The sequence below is a fragment of the Lithobates pipiens genome, unplaced genomic scaffold, assembly GCF_037356315.1.
Source record: "Lithobates pipiens isolate NorthernLeopardFrog02 unplaced genomic scaffold, aLitPip1_a1.2 Scaffold_18, whole genome shotgun sequence".
In the NCBI taxonomy this organism is placed as follows: domain Eukaryota; kingdom Metazoa; phylum Chordata; class Amphibia; order Anura; family Ranidae; genus Lithobates; species Lithobates pipiens.
In genome coordinates this window covers 209,589,965-209,604,491 of record NW_027507758.1, presented here as the reverse complement: position 1 = coordinate 209,604,491, position 14,527 = coordinate 209,589,965, and the positions used below count along the sequence as shown (strand labels likewise).

Sequence of the window (14,527 nt, the reverse complement as noted above, 5' to 3'; positions counted from 1 at the left end):
ACAAAGTGATGTTGATGCGTAAGGCTAGGGATATGAGGAGCGTTATGTATGATGGTGTGAAGATCTCCTTTTATTCAGATTACTCACCAGAACTGCAGAGGCGTAGGGACGAATTTTTAGAGGTTAAACGTACCTTAAGATCCCATAAGATTACATATGCCCTTTTATACCCAGCGCGCTTGCGAATAGTGACACTGGGGGGAATACGGTTGTTTGACTCCTCGGGAGATGTAACCTTATGGCTGGAGGCTAATAAGGAGTCATTATAGATGTATTAAGGGGGTGGAGGGGGGGGAACTGGGGTTTTTTTTTTTATATCTCCTTTGGAGCACGGGGAGAGAGTTGAGGGAGATTTAAATGAGGTATGAAACAACGATAGTAGGGGAGATAGGGATTAAGGTTTCACTTTTTCTTCTTTATATCGGTTTTATTCTACTTGTGGTGTTTGTCTCCCCTATGGTGGAAGAAGAGTGTAATAAGTGTGGGGAAGTGAAGGGAGGGAAAGATGGAAGGGAGGAGTGTGAGTGGGCCATGTATACCCCCTTAAGGGAGTGCCTAGATAGGTGGCGGGTTGGGGGGATAGGGAGGGGTTGGAAAGGGAGAGAAGGTAGAAGGGGTCAAAAAATTTTGAATATAGAGGATTACGGAAGGTTGAAGGTTGTACACTGTACATATTGCACACAAACAGTAGCTCAATTGGAAGCTACTACTATAAAGATGACACACCTGCAGGGATTTTGTAAACTAGGTGGATATGGGGGAGCACGGGTAGAATGAGATACTATAGGATATTTTTCACAAAATTTGAATTTTCACCCCCTTTTTTATTTTTTTTGCCATCATATGCTGAATAATGCTGGACAAGATACTTAATGTTGCCTCTTGGAATATAAGAGGCTTGGGGAGCCCGATTAAACGAGCAGCATTTTTTTCTATGTTGGATAGGCATGCGATCGGTCTGGCCTGTCTGCAGGAGACACATTTAACAAAATTAACTATACCCCAATTTAAAAATAGGAGGTACCAAAATCAATACCACTCCACTCACACATCCTACTCGAGGGGAGTGTGCGTGATGATAGGAACAGGGGTGAGATTCGTCTGCAGACAGGCCAGTATTGACGAACTGGGTCGTTATATCTTTCTATATTGTGTTTTGGAGGATAAACCATATGTCCTGGCGTGTGTCTATGTACCTCCCCCGTTTAAGATGGAGGTGGTGTATAGACTAATGGACTTTTTGGCAGACAAGGAGGATGTACCGGTTATAATTCTGGGGGATTTTAATGAATGCTTGATAGAGGGGCTGATAGATTCCCCATTAAACTTCAATTGGGAGAGACGGGGTCAACAAGACTAAGTCACTTCCTGAAGGAAGTAGGACTGTTGGATATGTGGAGGGTGAGGAATATGAATGTAAGGCAATACTCTTGTTTTTCAAGTTCGCATTCAACACTATCCAGAATAGACCTGGCCCTGGGCAATGAGGAAGCGCTGCAAGATGTAAGAAATATAGAGTATCTGCCTAGGGGAATATCGGACCACTCATTCTTGAAAATAGTATTGAGTACAGGGGAAAAAAGAAAAATACCGGGGGGATGGAGAATAAGTCCATTCTGGCTTGAACTAATGAAGGATGTAGAAGAAATCCCAAAAAGATTAAAAGAGTTTTTAGTATTCAATATAGATACCGCTCCAACTAACACAACATGGGATACACTAAAAGCATATATTAGAGGTATTCTGATCCACCAGGTGGCTAAAATCAAACAGAAATCTAGAAGCTGGGAGGGGAAAATCAGGAAGGAAGTAATAGAGGCAGAGGAGAATTATGTTCAGGATCCCACCTATGAAAAACAAAGAATATGGTTAAATAAACAGCATGGGTATAGATCGGCAATTATTAAAAGGGAAGAAAATATGCGACTATTTCAGAAGCAACGCTATTTTGGGGAGGGAGAGAGTGTTGGGAGAACATTGGCCCAGTTAGTAAAAACTAATTCCCCCTCAGCTATAATCCCAGCAATTAAGTCCATGAATGGGACAGTTCTCACAAGTGAAAAGGAGATTGTAGAAACCTTCAGGGTTTTCTATGAGGAACTATATAGAACTCGAGGCCAGAGGAACGAAGAAGATATGGGCGCATTTTTGGAGAAAGTGAAACTCCCAACCCTCACTCAGAGGAGAGGGATGATCTGGAAGCCCCTATAGCCCTTAGTGAGATACAGCAGGCAGTGACTGGTATGGCTAACCAAAAGTCCCCTGGGCCAGATGGCCTACCGGTGGAACTATACAAGAAATATAGTGAAATTTTACTCCCAGAGCTACTTAGGACCTTGAAAGGGGCAAAGGTAGAGGGGAAACTGCCTGCATCTATGATGGAGGCGACCATTATTGTAATACCTAAAGAAGGAAAAGATTCTCAAGAGGTAGCTTCGTATAGGCCGATATCACTTTTATGTTCTGATGCTAAAAGATACTGTCAAATAGGTTAAATAAAGTCATTAATAGGCTGATACACATAGATCAGACAGGTTTTATTGCCGGACGATCAACCAGTATGAATATAAGAAGGGCATTTCTAAACATTCAGACCCCTCCGATGAACGCGGGCTCGAGGGCCATCCTATCTCTGGACATGACAAAGGCTTTTGACAGTCTAGAGTGGGGATATTTATGGCGTGTCCTGGAGGGGTGTGGGGTCGGCCCCGCGTTCATCGGATGGATTAAAATGATGTACAGTGACCCTAGTGCAAAAGTAAGAATAAATAAAGAACAATCTGAAATTATAGAGATGAGCAGAGGGACAAGGCAGGGGTGTCCTCTTTCCCCGCTGCTCTTCGCTATTGCAATGGAGCCGTTGGCGATCGCCATTAGGTCAGATCCTGAGATATCTGGTTTTCAAAGGGAAGAGGGTAGAGAGGAAAGAATCGCACTTTATGCAGATGATGTTCTCCTCTTTCTAGGGGATACTGGTCAATCTCTGGCGAAGGCAATTAAACTTGTAGAAGACTTTGGAGGATTCACGGGTTTGACAATAAACTGGGGGAAGTCAGAGCTGCTCCAAGTAGACATCCCAGCCGCAGTGAGTGCGACTGGGATACCGCAATTAGAAATGGTAGACTCAATGAAATATCTTGGTATATATTTAACAGCAAATTTAGAGCAGTATGTTGATAAAAATATGGTTCCGCTATTGGGTAAATTTAAGCGAAGCTGTGACGCCTGGAGTCGACTTCCCTTGTCGGTAGCGGGTCGTTGTAGCCTGATAAAGATGATATGGTTGCCACAATTGTTGTATGTTTTGCACAATGCCCCGGTTTGGATAGGAAAAAAATGGTTTAATAAGTTTGAAACTCTCTTTCGGGAGTTAATATGGAAAAGGGGACAGGCGAGAATTCGACTCCAGGCGCTACAACAGCCAATGGACAGGGGGGGATTAGCCGTGCCCAACCCTAGGAATTATTATTTGGCAGCGCAGCTGCAACATCTGGTGGGATGTGATCAGGAGGGGGAGGGCAATCCAAATGGCAGAGCAATGCTGATAGGAGCCCCACATAAAATACTGGTGGATGCACTGGAAGCAAGTTCTTTTCAGCGCAAGGACCCCATAATAAATATGCTGAGTAAAGTATGGAGAACGGTAAAAAAGATGTTGGGATGTACAGGTTGGTCAGAATACACGCCCCTGTGGGATAACAAGAACTTGCAGGAAATATTGTTAATTGGGAGAATTAACACATGGGAGAAGAAAGGAATAGTTAGGTTGGGTCAAATTTACGACGGTAGAATTTTGAAAACATTTACGGACCTAAAAAGGGAATATGACCTATCGCAAAAGACATTCTTTCGATATCTACAGCTCCGGCACGCTCTGAAAGCGCAGTTTGGTCCACAGATCCCTGAGTGGGACAAGATATCCTTATCCCAGGAGATAATTAAAATAGACAAATCTAGGGGAGTTATATCTACCCTTTATGGGTTACTAGGCAGGGGTCTCAAAATAGAACCTGGCTTAGCCAAGCAAAAGAAGAAGTGGGAAGAGGACGTAGGAGAGATCACAGAGGAACAGTGGAAGAGAATACTGGAACTGGGGCCTCTATTATCGGTCTCCCCATCACAAAAAGTGTCACACTCGATGCTGATATATATAGGGCCTATTACACTCCCAAGAGGCTGTTCTTGTTTGGAAGGAGGACGGACGCCAACTGCCCTAGATGCCGAGGCTATCGGGACCTTCTACATATGATGTGGAGGTGCCCAAAGCTGTTTCGGTATTGGGAAGGAACAGTAGAAATTATAAACAAAACATTTGGGATCAAGCTGGACCTGGACCCTAAAACCTGTATACTAGGATACAGGAAAATGCCAGGCGAACAGAAAAGTACTACGCTTGCAGTTATAGGTTGCTTATTTCAAGCGCGGAAACTGATAGCACAGAAATGGCAGTCCGAGAGCGCACCTCTTGTGAGTGAATGGACAAAGGTTATCAATGATTTAATATGGAAGGAGAAAACTGTATATATACGTAGAGGAAACCTTATAGGGTTTGAGAAAATATGGAGGCCGTGGCTGAATGAAATAGGGTATCCACCTGATCAGCAATAGTAGTAGAGGAAAAAAGGTAAATAAAGTACAAGGCAGCTTAAAAACCATGGAATACAGGTTTGGAAATTAGCCTAGAGATAATAAAGATCAACCTAGAAAAGAGGGACACTAGGGGAGGGAGGGAGGGGGAGAGGACGGGGTAAGGGGGGAGGGGTAATAGAACGTGGGATAAACTAAAACAGAAAGTGTGAATTTGTATAGTGGATAAAGTTAACTGTTGTGTATAAAATCTGTTTTTTATGACATTTTTGTACAGTGGAAAAAAAATAAATAAAGAGAATCCAAAGTAAAAAAAGGAATGAGAGGGAATCTGGCAGGAAGGTTTGATGTTATATTTGCATTGGCAGATGAGCTTCAAGACAGTGGCTGGGATTCTGACTGGTTAGTGGACACTTCTCAGCAAGAGTGGAAAGTGAGGCTACATAACATCATACCTTGCAAAATAAAACAGCAGTGATCTTCCGGGAAATATCAGTATATTGCCTCTCCTCCCTATTGATGTTCTTTGGGAGGGTCAGGCAGGGGTCAAAGTGTTAGCTATCCAGGCAAGAAGCCATTTAGAGGAGAGATTTTAGCTGAAGGGCCTGGATCTACTGTTTATGTATTATTAGAAGCAACAGATAATCTGCTTTTTTTTTCTACTCCACAGGCTCCGATTTTGATCCATAGGACATGATGGAAAAAATGATGGAAGATCGCAAGAGATGTGGAGAGCAAGGCATTTGATGTATTACAAGACAACTTTAGAATGGACTTTCTAATGAACAGTTAAAGACTGAAACACCTTCTCAATGACAGAAATATGGGTGTTGCATTCAAGGAAAATGTTTAGAATGAGTTTTCTCAGTGATTAAATAATTTTCTGTATGGCGTCTGAAAGGATAAAAAAAATCTAGGGTGGAATGTGTTGCGTTTATAGATATACAATATAATTTTTTTATGTTAATCAGACATAAGATACATGGGACATAACATTACACAATAGGGAGTTGGTCAGATTACTGTCAGTTTTTTGGGCTTGAGTAGATTTCTCAAACAAATGCTGTTTCATACAATGGGTATGTAGATATCATTGTTGTATTCAATTGACAGTTTTCAACAGGCTACTGTCTCTATAGCTACAGTAAACAAGACATTACTTGTTTGAGATTATTTCAGCTCTTAAACTGAAAGAATGAGTGTTTGATTACTGTCAGGTTTTGGCTTGAGTAGACAATGGGTAGATACCATTTTTGTTTTCAATTAACTGTTTTCAACAGTCCATTGTTTCTACAGCTACAGTAAACAGGTATGTTTTCTGTTTGGTAACTATGGTAAACAGCCTGACACATAAAAGAGGAATTCAGGCATAAGCTAGACACACATATACACACACACACACACACATCATGCTTTGAAGAACAGAAGCCACTCATGATACAAGAAAAGGTGCCTGGTGTCCAAGAAGCATTGTTGCCAATGGAGATCACGAACATAAAGTAACAGAAGATAAGTAACTTTTAAATGTATTTGTACTGTTATAGGCCATAGGCTGTGCTAGGCATTTTGCTTGTTATAGATATCTGTCAGTCTTGTATTGTATTCCTAAGATTGTAATAGTTTTGTATGTACAGCATCTTTGTATAGTAAAAACATATTTACACACTGCAGAAGTCTCAGCTTCCTTGTTATACCACAGAGTAACCTTGCTAGATAGACAAGCGAAACATATGAGACTATATAGAAGTTGCAGCAACCAACGGGACTACGAAAATCAATCCAAAGTGTTAATGCAAAGATTTGTGGAAAAAATGTTATAACAAAAGAAAAAACTTGAAGTACTTTAGAATGAAGTAAAGAAGATGGACAGAGAAACCATGCTGATCAAGATAAAAAAAGTAGAGCAAAAAACATGGAAACGGCCTCTCACAGGTGTCCCTACACAATTAGAGAGAGTCGTGAAACACTGGCCAATCCTAAAATCAGATAAAACACTGAAGACCATTCTCCCACCAAAGCCCACCTTTATTTACTGGAGAGTACCCACCTTAAAGCCTCATACACACGATCAGACTTTGTACAAACTTTTCCGTGGATTTTTGTACAAAGGGCGTCGGCCGTGAACTTGTATTGCATACATACGGCAGGACTTTTTAAGCCAAATTTCACCAAATCATGTGGTTTTTTGCTCTTTACCGCCACCTTTGGTCAACTTCTGTATTGTTGTCTGATCTTTTGCATTGGTTCTGAGCATGCATGTTTGTACTTTGTACAAAAGTCTTATGGTTTTCTGTACACACGATCAGACTTTTGTTGCCGGAAAGTTTGTCCGTTCGCACAGCCAACAAAAGTCAGATGAAAACCAAAAGTGCCTTAAAACAGCTAATTTGCATGTTTGTTGTCATAAGTACAACCGTGTGTATGGGCCTTAAGAAATAAACTTGTGCACAACACATTGGACACTCCAAAACAAAATCAGACTGTCTTCAAATCTAAAAGGGATTCTTCAAATTTAATAAATGCCTATCATGTAGGTTGAGCCAAAAAACGAATACAAATTTAAAATCTTTTAAATCTATTAATACAGGCAAAGAATGCAAAATGAAAGAACTCATTTCCTGTAATAGCACCCATGTGACATGTGTTTTAGAATGTCCATATTGGCTACAATACCTTTGAAGGACCAACAGGCCATTATATGTCAGAATAGATAAAACAGAACATTGGAGAGGAGATAAAAGAAAAAAAAAAAAAAAAATGATCACAGAATGAAACAAGATGGATATTCTTGATAAATACAATCCAAACTGAAGGCATGAATATATACATTGATTTGAACGGTTTCATTACAAATTTCTAATTTTGAAAGGAAAAAAGATTTTTACTTGTGTTTTTATGTGAATTTAGAGGTTTTTTTATGTTATCAGAATATATGATGTGTGGTGCCCCGGTATGTAAAGGCATGAATATATACATTGATTTGAACGGTTTCATTACAAATTTCTAATTTTGAAAGGAAAAAAGATTTTTACTTGTGTTTTTATGTGAATTTAGAGGTTTTTTTATGTTATCAGAATATATGATGTGTGGTGCCCCGGTATGTAAAGTTAGGTGAATCCCGCATGTTGTGACGCGGCCGGTATTACTTTACCATCATTTGCGCAGAAAATGAATGGCTTCACCATTGCACACTTACGGGGCACAATGCATAGAATAATATGAAGAATGTGAATAAACAAGTATAAACAAACATAGGTTTTTAATCCTGGAATGGTCGGATCCAACAAGGTTATTGCCTGGTTTTAAACCATTAAAGAAGTTTTACAGATTTTAGTACAGTAAGCTGTTTTACTATACCAAGCCGCCTGATATATTGCCAGGTCCCAAGTTGTAGAACATTGAGGCAAATAAAAAAAAAAGTGTGGTTTTTAATTAAAACAGGTTTTTCTAAGCTTAATATAGACCATTCAAGAACGGGCAATGAAGAATTTTGATCTACACCAAAATGGCCATCAATCGCACAACATAGGGTTGCTAGGTTACCACACAATATATATTCCAGGAAGTGTAACAAGACGGCAACACTCCTGATGACATCATTTTGACAAAAACGGGTAGGGCGGAACTTCAGCATCATTGTGTCCCTTCCTATTTGGTAATGTCATCTTTCTTTGCACATACTGCAGCTACCGAGATGAAGGGGCAAATTGCATAAGGAAGCAAGGATCTGTGTCCTAAAAAACAGCAGTCTGGCTATCAAGGCACAATAACCCCTAGAGGGACTCACTGGTGAGTTCAGTAGAATATGGGGAGCACAGAGTAGAGCACCTGCACTTAATATGTTTAATATGTTTCCAAGCATGGATAAAAAGGCACCAGTCATTTTAATCCTGAAGGTTGATTTATACCATCTATGGATGGATTGTTACCAGGACTAGTTTAGCTTCACACGGATTTGAATCACTGACTAATGGATTGTTTTTATTACCGTATTTATCAGCATAAAACATGCACCCCAAGTTTAGGAGGGAAGTTTAAGGGGAAAAAAAACTTAGATTTTAAATGTCCATCTGCAGCCTTGCCCAACAGTGTCCATCTGTAGCCTTGCCCAAAATTGCAGCATGATCGGTTTTAAATTGTTACTGGTACTCAATTTAGGAGGGAACGAGCACCGCCGAGAAAGAGAGCCAGATGTCCTGTGTACCCGACTCTTCTCGTAGTCATGCCCCTTGGCCCAGCTCCTATGATGAAACAACACCGGTCCAATAGTGGGACGTAAATGCTAGGAGGCGGGACTGGGCATGACTCAGAGCGGAGCTGAGCCTAGCCGAGTACACAGTACACTCAGCTGTGTATATTTCGGTGGCACTCGTTCCCTCCTTCCCCTCCAAGGCAGCGGTTCGGCGTATAACACACACCCATATATGCCGATAAATACAGTATTTTTACATATATTTTTTGATGGTTTTGCAGATTTTTCTTTTGATGCGTGTATATATATATATATATATATACACACACACATACATACACACACACACATACACACACACACGTCATTTTCACTTTATGTATACAGGTTGGAGCATATGATGGCAATCACATCATATTAAATTACATTAGTAACAGTATTTTCAAACATATATTTTATAGAGCAGCGCCACAACCACTACCCCTCCTGTTTTCCTGTATCGGACCCTATTTATATAGCTGTCTTAGTGGAGGCAGCAACTCCCATAAAATAGTCATATAACCACCTGCACGGAATATCCCTATATTAACTTATTAAACTTTCATTCAACCCTGCTAAATTCAGTGGAAGATGTGTGCCGATTTATTTTTTTTGTGGGAAGAGAAATATTTCTGGTTTGTTAAGTCATAATACAGAAGCCTGTGTGTATGATGAAATAAAACCAGGTAACTAATAATATTGTTGAAGATGATCTCTCAGAACTCAATAAGGTAGGTTTGTTCACTACTTTAAAATGATTTGCATTATCAGTCTGTGATCAAAGTTTGCATAGTGCAGCCAAATGTAAGACAAAGGTTTAGATTTACATATTACCTTTAGTGGACCTCTAACATGATCATCCTGTACTTCCACAGTCGTTGCATCCCTTCGGAAGGTTACCTGAAACATATGAATTCAGTAATACAGCAGTGGCGTATCATTTTACAAAATCTTAGATTCAACCGAGGCTTCAACAGAAGCTGCTTTTTTTTCCACACACACTTTAAAAAAAAAAAAAAGGATAAGTTCACGTTTTCAGGCAGAATTTTCGTTTTCTAAACAAATAGAAGCGTTAACCAAATGCCATTTCTGGCCCAGCTACCCAATGTGCTTTTCTCTCACTTACCTTATCTACAAAAGGTTTAAAAACTTGACCGTTTATTTTTATTTTTAAAAGATTCCATCACTTCCTCAGCTTTCACTTCCTGTTGGGTCATCTCCCAGAAGACTTCACTTCCTTGTTGCATCATAGAAGATGCAACCACTTTAAACCACACCCCCCTCATTACAATACTTCCTGCCACCCACTTCTTACACAATCCGTTTGTACTCTTTGAGATCTCCCATCAGCGCTATATAGCACAAGAGTCTGGAACCTCATCGTTCTTGTGTCACACGTTTTTGGTTTGTTTTTCCAATGACACACATAGGACAGCCTGTAGACTTAAATGGGCTGCACTACACGTGACAAAGAAGCTCATGGGACATTTTGTATTGATGCAAGTCGCACATTTTTTAACTGCATCTGTCAACTGTTTTTCCATGTGGCAAAATGTTGTTTGCTTCTGTGTTTAGTGTGCGCTTAACAATTAATGACAGCGCAACTTGGGAATTTTAGGTATATAAATGTGGCCACATACTATACAATCTGATTATACAATCTCTGTACAATCTCCTTTAGATTTTACAAAAACAGTATATTAGGATGATACACCATCTATCCAATCACTCTGTATCCAATCAGGCAGGCCCCTTCTCACTACATCAGGTGTGTCCCATGGGCTTCATAAGGCCCCAGGGAATTTAGCATGCAGCCTGAACCTGTCTGAAGGGATCCTGGGAAATCCATTCCAAATGCAGGCATAGAGAAATTCTGAGTGATGCTGTGAAAACTTGTTGATGCGTAAAGGTGTGCCAAAGAGGTCAGCTGATAAACTCCTTCCTGTGTCTTACTGGTTCCTCTGCCTGTATACCAGGGAGTCTCCAAAGCTTTCTAAGAAATATAGGAAGGGCTAAGGTAAGGTCCTGTTCTCAAAATCAAAGAAAGCTTGTATTTTTCTGCAACGGGTTACATTAATTGTATATTGGAACATAGGGGAACTGGATTTTCGAAAAAAAAAGAAAAAAAAAGGTGAACTTAGCCTTTAAGCCTAGGTTTTAAGGCCAATGCTCCTTTCACATCCATTCAGTCATGCTTTTTCAAAGAAAAAATGGATTCAGGTTACATCAGTTTACACACCTGTCTTTGGTTCAGTTTAAATCAATAAACTGATTTAAACACATTTAAACACATTTATATCAGTTCAGTTTACATAAGTCTATATCTGTTCTTGCATCCATTTTTTATTAGTTGTTGCAGAGACCAATCAGAGGTGAAAAGTATAAATAACATTTTTTTCTAGCCTAAAAAAACAAATGGAAACTATGTAACAACGGATAACAACTGACTGCCCAACAGAGCAGCACGGGCTCGGTCCATGTCCACTCTCAATAAACTGAGCAGATAAACCTGTCATCCGTCGACTCTCCTCTCATCAGCAGGGGATCAGTGGACTGATCCCCTGCTGATCAAAACGATAGGCACCCATGTGAAAGAAAACATACATTGAAAAGTATTTTCAATGTATGTTAGATTATCTGCAATTAAACTACAAATTGCAAATTTGCATTGACATTATGGGAAGCCCACAAGCTTCACACCAGCATAAAAAAAAATAAAAAGTATTTTGCATAATCATCTTGAGGAAGCCTTTTACAAGGCCTCCATGGCCTTTCAAACCCATCCTTCGCCGATGACTAAACGGGACTTTGAAAAAGCACGCTTAGATCCTGACCTCCTGACAGGATCAGCAGAAAAGCTCTCTGCAGATCACTGCATACATCTTACAGCCCTCAATTTTACCACTCACAGGCCGGGTTGAATGGGAGCTGTTCTCCCAGCCTGGGGAAGGGAGGAGAGGAAGAGTCGAGCTGACCGATCATCAGAGAGCAGGGAGTTCCCGCTGTAACAACTTTCATTTGAATTGCTGGTTTGATGACAATGTCGTGGCTATGGGTAAGCATATCCAGTGCCCTTTTCTCATCATGATTGAGATTTGAATCCAAGAAGTTTTTTAGTTTGTGAACGTCGGCAGATACCAACTTCAGAAAGGCCACTGCAATGCGATTGGATCTAGGTGGAGGGTAGATGGTAGACGTCTTTTTCTAAAACAAGGGTCAATATTGTATGCCTTATCAGATGCAGTGGATGTGTTATAAACTACTACAAGGAGGGCCTCCAAGTCAATTGAGTCGATAAGATTTACTGACTCGTTTTCTCCCAAGCATGATATTAGGTTGTCCAGGGCCTGGACATCTTGATTGGTGCCCTGGCTCTAAAGCTTGCTTTTTGGCATATAAACTCGAGTAAGATGTTGCGTATGAATAGATGGATATTCTTGATGGTCTCAAACTTGTCGAGACTCAAGTCCGGACAAAAAGTGAGGCCACGTGCAAGGACAGCGATCACATTTTTATCCAGGGGGTGTGAGGATAAATTGAAAACGTGGTTTGTGCGTGTTGGCTTTGTCTCAGGGGGAACGAATTAAATCTATAAAGCTATATCACCACTGTTATGTATTATTGCTGTGTCTTAAACTGTAGTATCATAACTGTATGATTATGATTATACCCAAATTTATATGTATATAATATGCATTATTTAAGTTATTGTAACCCATGTAATTGTGATATATGTCCCATGGTTTTGTACCACCTTGGTTTTTGTCTTATATTTTTTTGTCTTTTCTCAGCTGTAACATTTTGGCTGCTATTGTCCTCTGGTCCACTAGATGGCACTCGATGCATTCCTTGGGTTGCCTCCACCTGTGCATGGCCGATGGATGACGGGGGAACACTCCCCGCCTCCATGCAGTGCCTTATAACATGGAAGGGAAACTTCTTCACCGGTGAGGAGTCGGCACGTGACGTCATCCCGCCCTACAGGTGGGGCTACGCTGTGTGCCCTTACATCAGAGAACCTCCCTGTATCTGGCTCCAACTGCATCCTATGCAGCATTTGGTGCCAGATATCCAGCACCACCCCTCTTGAAGATTGGCTCCCTCATTAGGATACGCCCTACATAAAGTGCTCTCACACGGCAGGCATGTCTCGGTTCGAGTATGGCAGCTGTGAGGTGTGCACTCTCACCAGGCTGCTGAAAGGCATCTAATGGCCATTGTCCTGGTGCCACAGTGCACTATGTGTATCTGTGTCTCAACCTTGCAAACCTTATTTACTGTACTTTGTCCTTCTTTGGCTCTTAGACATTTTTCTATTACCTCCTTGCTGGTGTAGACTCCAGGGCATTTCTTGTGGATGAGTGCTGGTGGCTCACCTGGGGATGTGCACCTGTCCACCTGCGTTTCCGTGTGGACCTTCCCAGCCAACATGAACCGTTTAAATTGTTTTTGTATGAAATTTCCTTTTGCGTCTACACTTTGAATCTTTTATGCAAATACCTTACAGCCAAACACAATATAACTTATTATGTAAAATCAACTGTTCAGTTCATATTTATGCACTGCAGTATGACTAGTATGTAATTACATCTATATTTCAGATAAAGACAAATTCACCCAAATGTAAATCCTGATGAAAGGGTGGCTCCTGCTGCATTTGATGTAGACTTCTTTTCTTCATCAAAAAGTCTTTGCTGATATTGCCTTAGATTGCAAATCTAAGAATCAGTGGAGGAACAGAATCCCATCAATAACTTTTCCTGTCATTTTAACATGTTTAAAATGCACCCTGCTACAGCCTGAATATCTGACCAACATAGGTCGTAGGTTAATTTCTGAACTCATGTGGACCTCTTAGAACCTGCAAAGGCAAAAACTCCCAAAATATGTTGGTAAATGGGAAAGATCTCAACCTAACCCTGGATCCAGCTGACTGGTCATACACTTGGCAGGCAACAATCTTCTTCACCTAATATAGCTACTCTAGAGACAAACTGTAAGGTGCTCACCAGGTAATACCTGGTCCCTGCCAGGATTGTCAAATTTCCTCCATAGTATTCACCACAATGTGGCGATCGGTGACTTATAGTGGGACTGTGATAATATGGCGGCCAATCTGACAATGACACTTTGTGGGAACCAGCGACACCTAAACCTATGCAGTGCCACTGTACTAATGACATTGGCTGGGAAGGGGTTAACATCTAGGACGATCAAAGGGTTAAATGTGTGCCCAACTAGTGTTTGTGTGTGCTGTTTTTAACTAAGGGATGAAACTCTTTATTCCCTGCTTTACAGGGAAACAAAAAACGCCACATCCCCAATGAAAGGACAGAGTTCTGTGTTGTTTACATAGACAGAACTCTGTCCTGCCCTCCAACTTGCCGATCAGCGGGTAACAGCGGTCATCCATTGGCCGGCTCCAGCTAATCGGCTTGTTTTTTGTCAAAACCCAGCACAATCTGCACATGTCCCCTACCCGGAAGTGTCTGACCACATACTTGATACATGATTTGGCACAGGAGAGACACTTTGCCATCATGTAATAGTGTTATGTGGTCGGCAAGTGGATAATATAATAAAAATAAGTCTAAAATTTGGTTTTTATTTCGGATGGGAGTTAAGTGGAAATCATTGTTGTTATAGCATATTTCCCCTATCCATCATAACTATCAGGGCAATGACTTCTAAAGCGAGAATTTTAAGATC

General features: G+C 40.7%; 1 protein-coding gene across 5 annotated transcripts in view; it reads right to left on the bottom strand.

The window, feature by feature from the left end:
• Positions 1-14,527, bottom strand: part of ARID4B (AT-rich interaction domain 4B) — a 2,504,499-nt gene that overhangs the window by 2,226,545 nt on the left and 263,427 nt on the right. For 4 of the 5 annotated variants that reach the window (XM_077486552.1, XM_077486548.1, XM_077486549.1 and 1 more), the window contains one exon: positions 9,653-9,718. The exons of the other annotated variant lie outside the window; for it this stretch is intronic. In XM_077486552.1, the coding sequence (XP_077342678.1) occupies positions 9,653-9,718 (66 nt within the window). The remainder of the gene's footprint in view (positions 1-9,652; positions 9,719-14,527) is intronic. 5 annotated transcript variants of the gene reach the window in all.